The sequence below is a fragment of the Equus asinus genome, chromosome 3 (genome assembly GCF_041296235.1).
Source record: "Equus asinus isolate D_3611 breed Donkey chromosome 3, EquAss-T2T_v2, whole genome shotgun sequence".
Lineage (NCBI taxonomy): Eukaryota > Metazoa > Chordata > Mammalia > Perissodactyla > Equidae > Equus > Equus asinus.
Window position 1 is genome coordinate 30896594 of NC_091792.1, and position 19982 is coordinate 30916575.

At 38.4% G+C, this 19982-nt stretch overlaps 1 protein-coding gene across 30 annotated transcripts in view; it reads left to right on the top strand.

Moving 5' to 3' along the window:
- The window catches only part of IL15 (interleukin 15), a 124886-nt gene that overhangs the window by 30327 nt on the left and 74577 nt on the right, over nucleotides 1-19982 (top strand). For 9 of the 30 annotated variants that reach the window (XM_070504806.1, XM_044767209.2, XM_014854466.3 and 6 more), the window contains exon 1: nucleotides 7638-12321. The exons of 5 other annotated variants lie outside the window; for them this stretch is intronic. Coding sequence is in view for 4 of the 25 variants with exons in the window: in XM_044767213.2 (XP_044623148.1) it covers nucleotides 12316-12321 (6 nt within the window). In the remaining 21 variants the exon portion in view is untranslated. 16 more of the 30 variants (XR_006525583.2, XR_011501931.1, XR_011501930.1 and 13 more) reach the window with 6 other exon arrangements.

The window sequence follows — 19982 nt, forward strand, 5'->3', positions numbered from 1 at the left end:
TGGTGCCTGTTCATGCACTCTCCAGGGAAAAGAGTGTCTTGATAAAATAGCATAGTTACTTGATTGGGCTATTGAGAAGCAAGACACAAGATATTATATAATCCTCATACTGTTAAACATTCAAATCATATACCAGAAGCCTAGGCGTTATTAAATTTGTTGAATTTAATATGCTAAGGCTTCCTGACATCCAAACAGCTCACCTCTGCTGGTCACAGCCTGACTCAACTTGTTCACACCAATGCGAACTTTATTGTGTAAAGTATCTTAAAGTAATTCTTACAACACTTGGAAATTATGGTATGCTTGTCATCATTTGATAAACATGGAAACTGCCGATGAAAATGGACTTGTCCAGGGTCACACAGAAATGAAATGGTGAATCCAGTATTTAAACCAAAGTGTCTCTTTCTCTCTCTGAAGCCCCTTGTTCCCTAGTGTATACTTACTGTCTACCATGTGACAGGCACTCATCTCTAATCCTAAAACTAGCACCACAAGGTAGAGATCATTAAACAAGCAAATACCCTGTATTCTCTTCAGTCTGTCCCAGCTCTGAGACAATTATTGATCTGATTTCTGGGAGGCTGACTATTGCCAAGCTGGTACCACCATCTCAGTAAGCAATTATGCACACACCAAACAGTTTGAGAACAAATACATGGCAATACATGGCAATACACAAACAAGTGTGTTCAAGGGCAAAGGAATTATTTCAAAAGGAAGAAGAACATGAGTTGAATATGAAAAGGCTCCTTAAGGAGAAATCTCTTGAGATGGGCTTTGAAAGAGGCTTATGTGTCAAATACTAACCCGGAAAGGAGCTACGGAGGCACACTTGAAGGGACAAGAGCAAGAGTCAGGAAAACGATGTGTTCTTTAGGATAAACACAATTATACAAGATTATAAAGAGATGAAACTCAATAGATCAGCTAATGGGAGGCTTTTTAAATAACAGCCTAAAGAGTTGGTATCTGATTTTATAGGCAATTACTGTAAGGTCCAGCTGCGATTGCCAGCCAGTATGTAAAGTTGGTGTTTGATCTTTTCTTTTCCTTTCCAGTCAAAATCACATTTTATGGACTGTTTCTCTCTATATTAATTCAAAAAGCTACCAAATAAAATATACTTTTTACTGCTTATTTTGAGACTCTTTTTGTTGAAACTTTAGGAGCAGACAAGATTTTTTTCCTCGACATATTAAAGACTATTGAATTCAGACTACACAAAAAAATCAGATGGCTCCGCTATAAAACTGAAATCTCCCTAGGTTCCCAGAAAAAAATGCTCATTTCACAATTACTTTGAACTAATATCACAAGACCATTTTAATTGGCTGGGGTTTTTTTCCCCTATGGTTGTTTATTGATTCAGTCCCCAAAAAAGTACACGTAAATCTGTATGTGTTTTATTGAAACACAGGTGGACTTAAGGAAATGGTTCTTTATGTTTTATTTCTCTACCTATACATCCTTTGGCACATTACTTAATCTCTTTGAACCCCAGTTTTGCCATATGTAAATTGGAGATAATAATCCCTACCTTGTTGAATTTAGTTTTAGGATTAAAGAGGATGCCTATTAAGCCACAAGGGTATGCCTGCCACAGGGTGGGTACTGAGTGACAGACTAATTTTTAATCATATATGGGCCAATCCTCGATGAGCTTGCAATATATTAGGGAAGATGAAGCTTTGATAATAGAGATGGGTTCAAATATTGAATTCACTACTTCATTTCCGTGTGATTGTGGACAAGTTTATCTCTAATCTTTGGTTTCCAAATGAACGAAGCGCCTACTTAGGCCAGACATATTTCAAAGGAAGCCCACATTAGAGTGTTTCACAGTTTTATATCTTCCAGAGTACATCATGCTGCCATTATAAAGCAATATCTTATCTCAGTGGGTCTACAACTGTGGGATAAGTTAGTATGACTAATAGTCCTTGCTTAAATAGATTCCAGGATTCCTTTTCTCTCAGTTCTTGAGTGCACAAGAATTAACACATATCTGGCATGAAAATTCCCACTAAGCAATCATAGAAAAAAAGCTAGCCAATTAAAATGATATTGTAGTCTTACCTCAAAGTAATTGTAATAGAAAGTTCTAGCAAAGTTTTTATATGGGGTTGCCTGCAGACCACTATTTACAGTTATATGAACCTACAAAATCAACCACAAAGCACTGTAACCTTCTCAATGGTAGCAATTATGTCTTACATTCTCCCTTTTGAAAGGAGGGACTATACCTTACACTGCTTCAGTATAACCTGCGCCATGTAGTCAATTCTGAGTGCAGAATTAACAATTAATAAATGCTAGTGAAAGGGTAATTTGATAACACCAGTTTTAGGTCCACCAAGCCTATTTTGAATCCACAAATCTCAGATTTTCCAAACTAAGCTTAGGTATAAATGCAAACAAATGTAGATTTTTAAAGGGAAGATACGTATTTTGGGGGTGAGACAAGCAAATGAAGCAGGAAGGTTTCCAACACAATTTACATATCCATAATTAGTTATTCACGTATGGATGAAACTACCTTCAAACACCATGTATAACTATTTACAACACTTCTATTTTCACTATTGTTTTTCAAGTAACTTTATTGAGATTATAATGGTTTATAACATTGTGTAATTTCGAATGTACATTATTGTTTATCAGTTCCCGAATACACTTTTTTGTGCTCATCCCCAGTAGTCTAATTTTTATCTATCATCATCCATATACGCCCCTTTATCTCTTTCGCCCACCCCACAACCCCTTCCCCTCGGGTAACCACTAATCTGTTCTCTTTATCCATGTATTTGTTATCTTCCACATATGAGATATTTTCACTATTTTGAACATAAAAGTTGACTTTGCAAACATAAGATTTTCCTTTGCCTGCTTTATAACCTCATTTCTTTTTTTTTTTTTTTTGAGGAAGATTAGCCCTAAGCTAACTGCTGCCAGTCCTCCTCTTTTTTTGCTGAGGAAGCCTGGCCCCGAGCTAACATCCATGCCTATCTTCCTCTACTTTATATGTGGGTGCCATGTCTGCACCCGGGATCCGAACTGGCGAACCCTGGGCCACGGACAAGTGGAACTGCGAACTTAACCACTGCGCCACAAGGCTGGCCCCAACCTCATTTCGGATTCATATTTCCAATAGAACAAAAATGCCAACTTTTCCCTTTGAAAGACATATTTTCAAGGAAATGGGCATTTAATGTTTGTATGAATTTCTGACTTTATGAAATCAATAGTAAATTTTGAAATGCTTTCTTGGAATATAGCATATTTTCTGTGTGCTATATTGGACAAGAAGCCAAATAGGTATCATATGACGCCTACCTAAAATTTACTTTGTTGTTTCAACTACATGAGAGTGGCTACTTGTGTGGTTTGTTTAATTAATACAGCCTTTATTGACAACTCTGTCTTACACTGGGCCAATGTTGGTTTTTGATGGGTTCTTATTGGGGATATTTTGGAATATAATCAATAACTCCCAAACATTAAAAAACATCATACTAAAATGTAAGGGAATCAGACATGGAGCATATTCTGTGACAAAAATAATTATTTGACTATTATGGCTCTTCTCCCTCAATTAACATTGATAATGAACTTTATTCCAGAAGAAAGCAACACGTCTTTAACAGCACTTCGCAAATGTGTTTTCTGGAATACAAATTCTGTAAAAGATTAATTGGTGTTCTACTGCAAAATGGTTCTTCATCCAATAAATTTGAAAAATAAGTCAAACAATATTAAATAGGATATTTTTATTGCAGGATTCTCCGGAGCTTTTAGTACGTTGGTAGTCATTTGAACCATAAAAAAAGAAAAACGGTTTATATTTTGATGAAATCCAATTACATCACTTTTGTTTCATAGTAATTTTTGTGTTATGTCCAAGAAATCTTTAGCTCCCTCAAGACTGCAAAGACTTCTCCTATGGCTTCTTCTAGAAGGTTTACATTTTTAACTTTTACATTTAGCTCTGTGAACTATTTTGTGTTAATTTTTATGAATGATGTGTTTGGAAATTGAAAATAATCTTTTTCAACTAAAAAGCCCACTTGTTCCTATATCATTTGTTGAAAAGATTATCTTTTCATTCTGTTGCCTTGACACAATTGTCAAATCTAATTGACCTGTGGGAAAAATCTGTGGATTTTTTCGGGACTCTTTATTGTGTTCCATTGATTTGTATGGCTATCTTTATGCCATCACCACATTGCTTTGGCCTTTATAGCTTTATAGTAAGTCTTGATATCTGTATAGATCCTCCAACATTGTTCTTTTTCAAAAGTGTTTTGCCTTTTCTAGTTCCCCTGTGTTTGCATATCAATTTAGAATCAGTTCATCAAATTGTATAAGAAATCCTGCTAGGATTACATTGAATCTATAGATACGTTTGGGGAGAAACAATATCTTAACAACATTGAATCTCCCAATTCATGGGCATGGTATGTCTCCAACCACTTAGATGAAGGGTTGATAGACTTCTTCCATAAAGGGCAAGGTAGTAAACATTTTAAGCTTTGCTAAATTATATGGTCTCTGTTGCAACTTCCCAACTGCAAAAGCAGGCTTAGCCACATGCAAACAAATGGGCGTGGATGTATTCTAAAAATAAAAACAGACCAAAAGCTGCAGGCCATAGTTTCCCAGCCCCTTAGATAGACCGTCTTCTACTTCTCTCAGAAATATTCTGTAGCTTTCAGAGTACATACTATTAAATTTACGCTTAAGTATTTTATATTGGGTATTTTTGTAAATTACATTTAAAAAAATTTTAGTTTCTGATTATTCATTGCTGTTTATGAAAATATAATTTATCTATATATATTTATCTTATATCCTGTGACTCTGCTAAATTCAATTATAGTTCTAGGAATTTTTTGATGTGTTCCTCAGGAACCTATTGTCTGCAAATCACGCAGCTTACTTATTTCTTTCCAATCTTTATGATTTCTTTTTCTTTTTCTTGTCTTATTGCACTGCCTAGGCTCTCCAGAATCAGTTGAATAGAGGAGATATCTTTGCTTGTATCTGATTTTAGGTATAAAGCTTTCATCTTTCGCGATAAAATCAGTTAGTAGCTGTGACTTTTTGTAGATGCCCTCTACCAGTTTGAGGGAATTTCCTTCTATTTCTAGTTGCTAAGGGGTTTTATCATGGCTGAATGTTGAATTTCGTTGAATGCTTTTTCTCCTTTATTCAATTAATATGCAGAAATACATTGATTGGCTTTCAGATGTTAAATCAACTTTGCATTACATGAATAATACTGTTTGCTCCACATGTATTATGCTTTTTATACATTGGATTAGATTTGCTAATATTTTGTTGAGAAATTTTGTGCTATGTTCAAAAAAGATATTCCTCTGTAGATTTCTTTTCATGTAACATCTACGGTTTTGAAAGGATAATTCTGGCTTCATAAAATAAATTGAGAGGCGTTTCTTCTTCCTATATTTTGTTAAAGAGTTTGTGTAAGATCAGCATTATTTTAGAGGCTGACCTGGTGGCATAGCAGTTAAGTTCACATGGTCTGCTTCGGTGGCCCAGGGTTCACTGGTTCAGATCCCGGGTGTGGACCTACCCACTGCTCATCAAGCCATGCTGTGGCAGGTGTCCCACATATAAAAAATGGAGGCAGATGGACATGGATGTTAGCTTTGGACCAATCTTCCTCAGCAAAAAAGAGGAGGATTGGTGGTGGATGTTAGCTCAGGGCTGATCTTCCTCAAAAAAAAGATTGACATTATTTTTCCTTAATTGTTTAATAGAATTTGCCAATGAAGCCATTTGGGCTTAGACTTTTCTTTGTGGAAAGGATTTTAATTATGAATTAAATTTCTATAATAGATATAATTTAAACATTCTATTGTGTGTGTCAGCCTTTGTAACTTGTGGCTTTCAAAGAATTTGACCCTTTAAGTTGTTAAATTTATTGCTATAAGTTGATTTTAATATATTTTTTAATTTTTCTTTTATGTCCATAGTGTATGTAGTGATTTCTCCTCTTTCAATGTTGATATTGGTAATTTTGTATTTTCTCTTTGTTCTTGATCAATTTAGCTAGAAAGTCACCAATTTTATTGATATTTTCAAATAAATAACTTGTTTTCATTGATTTTATCTTCCATTTCAGCTCTTATCTTTATCTTTATTGTTTCCGTCCTTCTCTCAACTTTGTATTTTCCTCTTTTTTTTTTTTTTTTTTTAGTTTCTTGTGGTGGAAGCTTATACTATTGTTTTCAACCTTTTTTATTTGTAATATAATATTGATAACTATAAATTTTTCTCTAAGAAATATGCTAGCTTCATCCTTCAAATTTTCATATATTTTGTTTTCATTATCTTCCAGTTCAAAGTACCTTATAATTTCCTCTGTGGTTTCTTCTTTAATCCATGCTTTATTTAAAAGCTGCTTGTTTAATTTGGAAAATTGTCAGAACACACTTTGCAAAGCTGTTAAACACTATTCTTGTTTATATCTAGGACATAGCCATACACGAAATATAAAGCATGAGTAGAAGATAGCCTCCAGGAGCAGGTCAATGAATATATATATTATGCTTTCATATTGTATTATATATATGTTTATATAGATATATATAAAATAAACTCTCATAAATCTAAATAAAGTAATTAATGTGTTTTTGAACTAGATTTTGATCTATAAGGTCAACCTTAAAAGACTGTTCAGAATAGTATTGCTAGTGCATGAAATCCTCTCTTGGTTGTATTTAAACTCCTTCTCCCCCTCTACGAAGTACCAAAACATTTAAGATTATATATGTATATCCCATAGGAATATAGCAAATTTGGCTTCATTTCAGGGAGTCATTGAGATCCAAGATGCAATGGCATAGATGTGAAGGATGCAGCTTCAGAAGAAGAGCTGTCATGATCCTATAGGTCAGGAGGGCCTTTGGTTGAGGACATCACCCTTGATGCAGGACAAACACTTATTAACATAATAGAATCTCAAAGCATATTAGTCACAAATAAATAAAAGAATATCACAAAGAATTACTATAATATGCATTATTAAAGAATATTAAATTCTTCTATAAAGAACGAGAAAACAATGAGATCGTTATAGCTCCTATGAAGTGTTAATCATAGTAAATGAGCTAGTAGTTATTGAGATATGAGCAAAAGTCATAGGATGTGTGTTAGCTCCTGTGTCTCTGATACAGCAAGCAGGTATTTTGGCCCTAGGTAACTTCCATCTGTGCACTCCCATCCTTATTCAAACCTCAACTTTGCTCTTCATCATCCCACCATCATCAGAGAAGGATGATGTAGCAGAGAAAGAGAGAGAGAGAGAGACAGGGAAAGAAGTTGTACAAACACTGTATAACTCAGGATTTGGGTAGGGAGGTCCCTCTCCCACTTGTACCCTACCCTAAGTGTGCTAATCTGGTACCCTGTCTCTTTTCTTTTGCTTCTTATTGTGAGTTTTAGATTGACTCAATAAACCATGCTGTTTGGATATCTTAATTTGGTGTGTAAGCTTTTTTGTTATGATACTTCCAGAGTAGTAATTGGAGGCTACCATTTCATCAAGGTAATTTCCCACACAACAATTACCATAATAACAAAACGAGTGATACTTTAACCAATGATTATGAGCCTTCTATTGGTTTGGTTGATACATGTCAGAGTGCTTCTGAAAATTGATTTTGATAAACATTTGGAAGAAAGTTTAGTTAAAAACAATAAAAAGTGATTGTAGGATTAAGTATACACACAAACCACAGAATTAAGTTTTGTAAATTATCAAATTATTTCATGAAACTTACAAAGAGCTACTATGTACATACACATATGTGTGTCATATGTATGCATATATGTACATGTATACGCATATATACATAGACAAATATCTGTAAGTCATCAGATTTTGATTCTAGCAAGAATTTAAAACTATAAAATGACAGGTAAAATTATTTTTCAGCAAGAATTGAACAAACATTTATTGAGGGCCTGTTTCCAACCACAGGGTCAAAATCAAAATCAGTGTCAGTTTAACTTTGTTGAGATAGACATTTTATTGGTATTGACTTTGGTTCACACCTTTTTGTTAAAGCTATTACATGTTGTAAAAAATGCATAAATTTAAACTATGGAATTCAAGAAATGTGTTATTTTCCATATGTCAGCAAGTATATGTGACGAAAAGTAAAATCCCTTTTTACAGTTATTGAAATAAATGCCAACACAATTCATATTGTGTACATTGATGATGTACTTTCATTATAAATCTAAGTAAGGTAGTTAGTGTTTTTTTGAACTAGATTTTGATCAGTAAGGTCACCCTTAAAAGACTCTTCAGAATAGTATTGTTAGCACCTTAAATTATCTCTTGGTTCTATTTAAACTCCTTCTCCTTTGCTCCTAAGTACCAAAACATTGAAGGTTCCATATACTTTAAATACATTAAAAACTAAGTATATTATTATTTAACTGTTTTTAATTCATCTCCAGCTTGAAACAAGGTGTCCTTCCTCCTCCTTTGCCATGGGTACCCTCTGACACTGCAGTTCAAACAAAATCACCCATCTCTAATAGGAACTGGCCAGAATCTGTCAGCTACTAGTTATGCTGTTTCTAACCTGCTGCCGTGCTCTGCCAGCCTTTGTCAGTCACTTTATTCAAATAACCTATGTTTGTAGCAGGACTACAATGCCCATGACAGTTTCCCTACAGAAACACAATAAGCTCAGGAAACAGAAATTCAAGGGAACTAATGAGTTTCCTCCCTGGTGGTGGCAAACGAAACTGGACTGACAGATACAGTCAATGGCTTCTTTCTTAGGAACCCTTTCCTCATGAGCCCTTTGTTTTAGAAAAGTGGTTATCAGTTTAATGGAAAGTGGTTATCAGTTTAGAGGAGGCAGAGGGTAGTGTGTGCACTCAAGCCAGACTACCCGAGTTCAATTCTTGCTGGGCCACTCAGTTACATGTGACCTTAGGCAAGTCGGGTAATTTCTCTGGGTCTTGGTTTCTCCATTTGTAAAATGGAGATAATTATAGTCATATCTCATAGCACTGCTGTGAAAATTTCATGAGTTAACATTTGCACTTAGCAAGTACTTAGGGACACACTGTAGGAACTATAGATATATTAGCTAGTATTACTGTACCTCTGAAAAAGCAGCAATTTAAGAAGCTCTTGAAAACTTAAGTAATCTTTAAGAAGAAAAGTATTTCCTCTATTGTTAGGATCACCAAAACAACAGAGGTGGGGAGCAACCTTTAGGCAAGGCTGCATTTCAGGAACATTTTAACCAAAATGGAAACTCCAGGGGTCCTGGGCCGTGTTTTTTCAAAGACCAGAAGATCAACCTGTTCTTGGCCTGTGGTTTGTTCCCAGGAGGACCATAAATAAGGTCACAGTCATGGACTTTGAACGCTAAATCAGATAAGCTGACTTTTAACTTCTTCCACGTAGCCTCAAAAGCTATAGAAAACATTTATCAGTAATTTATTTTACAGACAACTGCCCACTTGGCAAACATTGTCTTTGGAATGAAAAATCAGATATTAAACATTTATTAAACTATGATTTTATTGTTAATTCTTTGAATTCAAAGAAAGATTATTACACTCACTTCTGCGAGGTTTAGTTAATTTTTACTGCTTTCCATGTTATAAGTTCATTACTTATCTTAGGGCAGTTTCAAATTATTTCATGAATCTTGGTCTTTGTTTTTAATTTATGCGGTGGAGTTTATTTGTTCATTGGTGTGAGTAATTTTCAATATCTTGCCAAACAGCCTGTGGCAACTGAAAATACAAGCAGCATATATTAGACTTTTCTGTTTGAGCACAGGGCAACAAAAACAAACTATGCTGAAAACCCACCTTCATTGACTTGTAGGCACTTACATAAATAACTCAAAAATCTCTTTTTTCTGTAATTAAGAAAATAAATTTGACCTACATATTTGGGAAACAAGAAGTAGAGCAAAGCCTATCATGACTTCGATCATTTTTAATTTCATTGTATTGTTGGTTACGTTATTTTATCTCTCCAATCTGCCTAAATGCTTTATATATCATATAATTCAGCCCATCTTGTTCCAGAACTTACATATATTAGAAGCTTGATGGGGGGCCGGCCCAGTGGCGCAGCATTTAAGTTCACATGTTCTACTTCTCGGCGGCCTGGGGTTCACTGGTTCGGATCCCAGGTGCGGACATGGCACCGCTTGGCACGCCATGCTGTGGTAGGCGTCCCACATATAAAGTAGAGGGAGATGGGCACAGATGTTAGCTCAGGGCCAGGCTTCCTCAGCAAAAAAGAGGAGGACTGGTAGTAGTTAGCTCAGGGCTAATCTTCCTCAAAAAAAAAAAAAAAGAAGCTTGACCAATATTTGTAGACCAATTTTATTATTTTTATGTAGTCAGACTGTACTTTAAAGCTCAGCTCTATGAAGAAAATTCCCTTGAGTTTCATAGTGTTGTGAAAACCTCTCCCAGTAGCTCAGAACACTCTGTGGTGGCCACATGTTAAAAGGGTGCTGTCAGACATTGAGGCCTGCCAGTTCTGGGGACAAGTGGAGCCCACAAGGCTTGGGAGCCTCAGCTAAGAACAACTTCCTCTAGTGCTCCTGGGGAGCCCCAGTGCACCAGGGATGTGATGATGTGTCCTCTGGCAGAAGCCATATCTGGCTCTTCTAGTTGGTGCTGAGTGTGGCCAGTGAGGTGCCTTACTCTCTGGCCAGCTACTTCAGCCCAGTGCTGCAGGGCACACAGCACTGACAAGGAGGCTGAAGAAGGCATGGGAGGAGTTCACTTTGCAGGAGTCCAAGAAGCTCTGCAGCAGTCTAAAGTTGGGGCTGGAGTCACAGATCCACTTCTCCCTTCCTAATCTCTATATTCACATATGCATACGCTTTATCCCTTTTGTGGTTGCTATCTCTTTTGCAACAGAATCCAATCCAGCTGCTGGCTTGCTTTCACAACGCATGTTCATTCTGTAAACCAAAGCTTCAGCATATCGCTATGACTAAGTCTGACCGGATTTGAAACCATTGGCATTATCATGAGAAAATTCAACACGACATTGTCTTGGACAGAAAAAATGATTGCTTCATTTCTTTAAATATAATTTCCTGTGATGGTTACATTTTGAATGGTTGTAAAAAAGTGTTTTTACACTTTGATAGCTCACTTATTTTGTTTTGTCCATAGTGACTATCTAGAGCTCAACTTTTTCATAAAAATAGGAAGATTTTAAGAGGAACTTTATGCACATTTAATATTTAAATCACTTCTAATATCTTTCTATTTTATTTTTAACATACATGCTATGAAAAGAAAACACAGTTAAATGTTTTACCAAGCTTAAGGGAGTCTTATCATTTTTCTGTGACATAATTGAAAATGAAACATCCTTCATTAGGGATTTGCAGCGATTCCCGTGTGTGCCAGGTTCTCCACAGAGCTTCCAAAACTGAGCACGAGGCCTTTTCTGACTGTGTGGCATGGAGATCACTCAGCCTCAAAGAACTCAGTCCCTTCTTTCAACTGTAAAATACTACAATAACGTTTCACACGGTCCCATTTAATGTTTACACTCGACTACGCCCTAGACTGGAAAAGTGATCCGCAGACGCGTTTATTCCTTCAAGTTCACCCTCCGTGCCAATTGCCTGGGACAAAGCAGTCGCCCAGGTGTCTTCCTCCAATGTTTTTTCTAGTAAGACTTCAAGGCCTTCCTTCTTCTAGCCTGCGCGGCGAGCCAAGGGGCTGGTCTGAAGTAGCCTCCCATCCCGATTCAACACATTTTTCCCTTTCCCCTGGGCGACTTGGACACGCACCGCGCCTCGGTTCCCAGGCTTCGCTGGGGAAGCCGGCGTGTCAAGCTGGGAGCCGTGATCGCGGGGGGTGGACTCCGGGCCATCTCCTCGCGCCTCCTCTGCAGGAGGACCACCCTCCTGCTCCTGGGCCACCCCCCGCTCGCCCTCCAGGTTCTGCGCCCCTGGGCGTCCCGACTGTGGCGGACACCTGCCGGGCGTCCCAGCCAAGGAGCAGGGAGCTGCGTGCGACACCTGGGGCAGTCATCAGGAGCCGCTGCCAGCCCGCCCCTCCCCCAGCCTCCGCTGGGGGGTGTTTATCTTCGCCTCTGTTGCTCTTTCTCTTTCACTTTTCTTTTCGCTAGGGGTTGGGACTCCCCGGGTTCAGGGCGCCCGGGGGAACCCCAGCTGACTCGCTCGCTGCCGCCTATAGAAAAGCCGAGGCCCGGCAAAGGAGCCCGGCTGCGCTGCCTGCCGCCCCCGATTCTGCAGCCCGGAGTCCATGGAGGTACAGAGCTCGGCTTCTCCGCTTTGAGAGGGGAGGTGGTGGTGGTTGAAAGGGCGATGGAATTTTCCCCAAAGACTTCGTATCGGGCGCCTCCCAGCTCCGGCCGGATCCACCCGTTTCCCCCGACCAGCTGCCGGTCCGGCCGCCCTGCCCTCTTATGGGGAAACACTTGCCAGCGACTTCAGTTTTCGGTTGCGCTAGCTGCAGAGGATTTTTCCCTTCCGACCCTTTATTCCTCTCGTGGGCTCTCCTCGCTATCCTCTGCTTCCAGAGGAGCACAGATTGCTCGTCCACCTGCCGGTCCCGCGCGGCTCCCCCGTGCGCTCCGCTCTTTTGCTGTCGCTGGTTGCGGGCGAGCGGGCAGGGGCGGGGGCGACGGCGGCGGGCGCGGGGCGGGGGCAGGCGGAGAGCGAGGAACCTGCGCATGGCTGCCCCCGCTGAGCTGCCGTTTCGGAAAAGACTCTGTCTGGCAGCATAGAGCGCTGAGTTCTGCACCTGATCGAGCTCAGAAAGGTCAAGAAGGTACTGCAGCTCCCCGCTTCTTCCCTGGCTCCTCCAAACTTCCTGCCTGCCAGTGCAAACGTGTGTGCGAGCTCGCGTGTCTGTGTTCAGTTTTGTTTGCAAAATCAAATTATTCTCTTCTTTGATCAGGACACTTGTCTTCCTAGGGAGAGGAATTTGCAGGAATGGTCACTGTTTGGCAATCAGGCCTGGGTCTCTTAGTTCCAACTCTGGACAAGCCACTTATCTCTTAGAAAAGCAGTATTAGAAACCTGGAAGAAATGCAGGAGATTGTAGCACAATAAAATCCTTATTCAAAGTGGCTTTAAATGAAAATCTAGTTAATTGCTTAAAGTGTTTTGAGACTGTGTGTTACCAGGGTCTTCAATTCATTTAAATTGTACTATGTAATTCGATGCATTTAAAATTTTGTTAACTTCAACATGTGTATAAAGCAAGGTTGTTCTTAAATGATGCTTATAACAGATTCTTAAATAGGGTGAGTCAGGAGTTTCAAAACTGGAAGTAAAGTGGTTGTCATTAGCGATTTTCCATTACGTTTTTTAAAGCTCCTTTCTAATGTTATGACACAGCTAATGCCATCTACTTGTAACTGATAGGCATCCTCATCTTGCTAGTGTGCCTAAAGAGGCTTTATTGACTTGATTGAATAAACAGATCAAATCTGTATAGTTACAGCATGCTGCTGTGCAGAGCCTGCAAGGTGAACTATTCCACTGAAAGCATCAAGGTCCCATATAGCTTAAATTTTAAACTCCTGTCACTTTATTAAAAAGCGGTGTGGTCAGCATGGTAGACAGAGGGAAGAGGTACAGAGGAAAGCAACATAAAGATAGATAAGGGAAAGAACTGAAGACAGAGCAATAACCACTTTAGATTTAAAAAGTGATGAAAAATTTTACATTTTACTTAATAAAGTTAAGAAGTCTCAGAAAGTTCTGAAAGTTTGTTATGATTGTGTTTTAATGTTGCATCCTTACATTTCTCCCTCTCTTTTCTCCTTTCAAAGTTTTAGTTATACTCAGAGTGACTTTTCCTACAGTATCACCTACTCTGTGACAGAGTGGCAGAGAGGGGTTTGATTGGCCGCTGGTCCAGAACCTCTGATAGGCAGAGTGTTCCCATGCTTTTGGATTCACTGCTCCCTGTTGATTTGGGCTGGGAACTCCAGAAGCTGATTTGAAGCTATAGTTCTCGAATTTGGAATTTTCCTGCAGATTACTGGTGGGTTTAAGACAAGCAATTTGATGCTTTTTGTTTTAATCCATGAGATTAATATATAAATGTCAACAGCTATATCACAAGACAAAATATTTGTCAATGAAATGCATGTTTGTAAACTTCTTTGGAGGATAGGGGAAAACAGTGATTTAAAGTTTATTGAAGTAGAATTTGATAATTGAAGGATTTTAAGCCCTAGAATGTTCTGCAGCTCAGGTTTGCTGGCTCTGAGTGGGCTTGAGGAAGACTGTGAATGAAGCTCGGAAATGTTGTGTGTAAGTGGATTTTTCTGGAGAAAATATCAATAACTCTAATCAGTTTTTTTTTAAGTGACTCTTGGACCCAAAACAGTTTTTGAAACATTTTAAAACTTAGAGGGCTGTTCTTTTCTTCCTGTCACTCTTAGAGTTTACTGTTAAGTTTCATTCATTATGTAACTATTCTTTTGAAGGTTAGTTAATGATAATACAGAGAGTACTGTCTTTAGGCCCACAACTTGACTTATGGGAAATAATATGAATCATAGCTAACACTTGCTGAGTTCTCATTATGTGCTGGAGTTGTTCCGAGTATGTATGTATTTTTAAAAATGGTCATAATAAACTTATATGGCGGTATGGACTATATTTTACAGCTGAGGAAAGAGAAGCATAGAGTAACTAAATAACTTCCTCAAAGTTACAGAGCTAAATAGTGGTAGAGCTGGGATTTGAACCCATTCAGGTTTAAGAGCACTGGTATTTATGAAAGATGCTACTATCTCCATAGAAATATTTCCTACAGTTTGACAGTGACAATCAACCACTCTTCATTTTGATGCTGAGTGTTATAATGCTAGAATGTTGGTCTTAAAGTATTGCTTATATGGTACTTGTGTGATTGACATTATTAGTTATATATTTAAAGATTATCTTTTTGATCAAATAATATTCACATGAGCGTCTATACGTATTTAGTTCCTTGGAGACATTTCTTTTGTGGTTCCCAAATGTAAACATTTGTCTAATTTGCATCAGATTTTGCAGATAGAGCTTGACAAGAATAGTAGACAAATGTGGATTGATCTATATGTCTGTATCCATTGATCTACATGTCTATCCAACCATCAAAGGAGAAGGCTGGGGTTTGTGGAGAGATCAAAGCAGAAGAATTTCCCATTATATCACAACTGAGGTGGTGCAGTAAATGATTGGGAAGTCCCCTTTTCAGAAAGATTTGTGGTATGAGGGTTGGCAAGAAACCAACTTATTTGTTTAGGTTAATATTAATTCTTAGATTTATTTACTTCGTGATTACAGATTACTGCATGAGACTTTTGAGGTTAACATTTCTTAAGTGCTTGCTGCTATCCTCTGTGGATAGATTGGATGGAAAAATTCCATAGGGGAGTTGAGAGAACATTTGTAGTTTTAGCCAGTACTGGAATGTATTCACTACTATTTAACAGTGAAATTTACCAATTAACTATTATCAATTATATATATTTATTACTTTATGTCAAAGAATGTTAGCATTTTTTTTAAGTTTTTCAGTGCTGGAATCAGAAATAGGAAATAAGAGGCTCTTTGATCTCAGTTCAATTCAACAATGCTATCTGTATGCATTTTCTATCTGGAGGCAGGGTATGTGTATCATCTATTTTGCAGTGTTTTATCCTGCTCTGAGTCTAGGATGTCTTGTAGGTCATTTTTAGAAGGCGGAGCACTGTATATCGACCACAGAAAAATGGATAAAAACGTCTGAATGCCTATTAGCTGATCATCTTTGAACAATACATAGTTGTTTCTTCTCCAAATGCTAAGGTTCCTCCGAGGATGGACTGGACGTAGAGATGATCAAGAAAATAACAGAAAGTAGTTGTCAAGTAAAAGAATTGAAACTGAAAATGATCCTAAAAGAGAAAAATATAATGTTTGTAAGATTGAGTGGCGGGTGGGGGGAGCTCTGCTTATCACAGTGACACACGAAAGGAGCCCAGTGACACTTTGAATGATCCCTTGTATCATGTCATTTTCTTCGCTGGACATTTTGCTCATCTGCCTTCCAATAGAAATTTAAGAAATGGAATACCCCTCGAACACGGTCACCACTGACCTCAAAAGTGTTCAAATAATTACTCTTAAATTGAAAATTTTACAGTTAGAAATTTTAGAATGTATTTTTTCCAACTTTGTTCTTCTTACTCCTCAACAAAAAGAAATATATAAATTTAAATTTAATTTTTAAAATAATTTTATTGTTAAAAATTATTCTTTATGGTATTTTAAATATTAGTACACAATTAACCAAAATTAAAATTTTGTGTGTGTGTGTGTGTGTGTGTGTGTGAGGAAGAGTGATCCTAAGCTAACATCCATTGCCAATCTTCTTTTTTTTTTTGCTTGAGGAAGATTAGCCCTGAGCTAACATCTGTGCCAATCTTCCTCTACTTTTTTGTATGGGGTGCCTCCACAGCATGGTTGACAAGTGGAGGAGGTCTGCACCCAGAACTCAAACCTGTGAACCCGGGCCACCAAAGCAGAATGTGAGCAACTTTAACCATTCAGTCATGGGGCTGGCCCCATAACTCATTTACTTTTCGTAAGTAATTATTAGGCATAAAACTAAACTGTATTGGAAATGTACGTCATAGACATAGACGTGGGTAGCGTTGATATCAATGCTTTCATAAAAGAAGGTTTTTTCCAATTGCACCTTTATTAGGCACCCTGGAGAGGCAAGCCACATGATAAGATTCTGGATGGGGGCATGATATATGCCTTTCTTTGGTAAAATGGGAGAAGGGTAATTATGAAAGGGGAAGTGGGAAAGGAGAACTTGCTAGAAATTTGCTTGCCTCAGGCATATTTCAGGCATATCACTTATAAAAAGAGCTTCCTAAGGAAATAGTGGATCTGGAAATTGGTTCCTTTAGAACTCTCTATGCCCATACAGACCTTGGAAAGTCGTGGGTTCCCCAGGGGTGCCTGTTCTTCACTTTGAAGATCTCTGATCTATTTCAACCTTACCACTCACCCCGTACCCTTGGTTTGTGGATTACCATGACACATTGTGCTTAAAACAAAGTGTGAATGGGGGGCTGGGGAAGGAGTTGGAAACAGTTAAGAACAAAGTCTGGCTGTTGCAGAGGCTTCCCACTGAGGACAGTGGGGATATTGGTTCCAGCCAGGCTTGGGGACTTGGATAGCCTTTGCAGCTAGTCTTCTCTTCCAGCCTCAGCTCTGGTCACACTTCCTCTGTGTCAAGAGCTTTTCCTTCTCATTCCTTGTTATCCTTCATGTATCCTGCTCAAAATGCCCACCTTCTATAACTTTTGCTGCCCTCCTCTACTGCCCAGGCAGAATTATTTTCTCCTTTATATGAATTCATTTGGTGCAGTCTACATTCCCCTATAATAGCTTTTACCTGTGTAACTTTATCTTATTATGTGTCTGTCTCTACAGTTACATTTTGAATAAAAACATGACTATGTGTCGCGTGTATCCAGCCAATGGTTGGTCACATAGTTGACTTGTGCTGACTTCAATGAGAGTCAGTTACAGCATTCAGCAGTTTGACAGCTAAGCAGAGGAATGTAAAACAGGTAGGAAACATAAGTAATACAGCAAAAATAATGTTGGGATATTATAATAAAAACAGTATTTTGGAAAAGTTAGTCTAGGGTAGGATTTATTGAAGCAACAACAGATTAGAGATAGGGGAACCAGCCAGAAGTCATTGCACCCATTCAAGTGTGTAGTCTCATTCCTATTGTCTACTCAAGGACATAGTCCTAGTAATTCCTTCTTTCTCGGCATCATCAATTTTTCTCCCTCTCTAATGAGTCTTTCCCATCACTATGCTGCCATGCTATAATTTTTCCCATTTAAAAAAAAAAAATACCTCTCTTGACCTCATGTTTCTTTCCAGCTATGACCTGGTTTTTCTGTCCTCATTTTATAGGAAAACTTTCAGAGTCAACTATATTCTGTCTCCAATTTCTCTCTTCTCATTCTCTCTTGAACCAGCCAGGTTGTCATCCTCACTACCCCACTGAAAATGCACTTGTCAGAAGTACCAAGAACCCCCATGTTAAACTCAAGTGGTTAGTGCTTGCTTCTCTTCCTCTGTGCCCTTTTGAAAGGACCTGAGAGCTTTCAGCCCATCCTCCTCTCCTTATTTTCCTTTTACCTCACCAACACCTATTTCAATCTCTTTTGCTGGCTCCTTTTGTCCCTAACCTCTAAATACAGGAGACTGAGGGCTCAGTCTTTAGGTGTTTTCTCTGTCTGTACTCACTCCCTTTGTGATTTCATCCAGTCTCATGGCCTTTAATGCCTTCATATACTGATGATTCATCAATTCATATCTCTAATCATGACTCTCCTGGAATTCCAGACTCATATCCATCAATCTGTTCAACATCCTGATTGGATACTAGTGCTCATTGGTTTCCTGACTTAACGTCCAAAACTGCTTCTCCCACTTGATGCCAAGTCCATTCTTTTAGTTACATAGGTAATCAATCAATCAATCAATCTTGGAGTTGTCCTGAACTTCTCTTTTTCTCACATCCCACATTTAATCTGCCATTAAATCTTTTAACTGTGCCATTAAAATATATCCCACATCTGACCTTTTCACTACTTTGACTGCTGCCACCTGAGTCCAAGCCACTGCTGTCATGTCTCATGGTATTATTGCAAGAGTTGGTCTCCCCACTGCTACACTTTCCCCCTAACCCCCGCCAGTCTGTTCTCAGCACAGCATAGCAGCCAGAACGTTTCAGTTATCTGCCCTTCTTGCAGTAAACAAACAAACCCACAAAACAAAAAACACCCCAGAACCAAGTGGTTTAAAGAACGATATTTGTTTTTTGTTGTGATTCTGCAGTCTGGGTTACGCTCAGCTGGTTGGCTTCGCTTAGGCTGCTGGGGATGAAACATCCAAGGTTTCTTCCTTCATGTCTGGCCCCTCAGCTGGGCTGGCTGGAAAGTTATAGACGCCTTGTCTAGTTCTTTCTTTTTTTTTTTCCCCCATAAACATTAGCCCTTGTTAGCAATGTTTGAAGAACATTGCTTCTTGCTCATAGAGAGTTAGGGATCTGGAGATCTTTTGGCTGTCCCTTTTGTTTAACTGGTGGTGCTTTTTATTTTATTTTATTTTTTTGTACACTTTTCTTATAAGCCTTGGGTGCTTCCTATACATTTTATTGAGGTTCGCTCCATTAGAAAAAGACATACCCACAAAACTTTTAAGACAGGCTTCTCTTTACTGTCTACAAGTCAGAATACTGTAGAAGTTCTGAAGGTTTTAGAAGCACTTTTGTCTTGCTGACAGGTTATAGGAGGTGCTACCTTAAATCTTACAAAGATCTTGGTGAGAGATCTTCCAGCCACACACTTAATTTGATCTTTAACCTGAGAGCACGTTGTACTAATAAACTCTGGATTTAATCTTTGGCCTAAGACTCCTTCTTTCTTTGAGAATCTCTTGCTGCCTAGAGAGGCAAGAATGACGGTGCTTTATTTTCCAACCTAGCAAGTCCTGGGTTGAATAATTTCCTCTAAATTCTGCTGAAAACTTTAGTTCATCTTTCTCTTGCTGTAATTAATCCTAGGCAGCTAAAAGAAGCCAATTATCACATTCAAAAACCTTGTTAGCCAGGTCCACGAGTTCATTAGATACATTTTCTTTCTTCCTTATTATTGCAGGGGACAGTGTTGCCAAACATCTTGCAACTATATAACATGAGTTGCCCTCTCTCCAGCCTCCAATAATTTTGTCACTGCCTTTCTAGCCTTCACTAACAGAGTCCTTGCTGTCTTCAGGTGTCTGCCCACCGCCTGGTCTCATATCAATTTCAGTGTCAGTTATTAATTGCTACGTAATAAACTACCCCCAAATTTAGGGTATTAAATAAGAACCATTTTATTTGT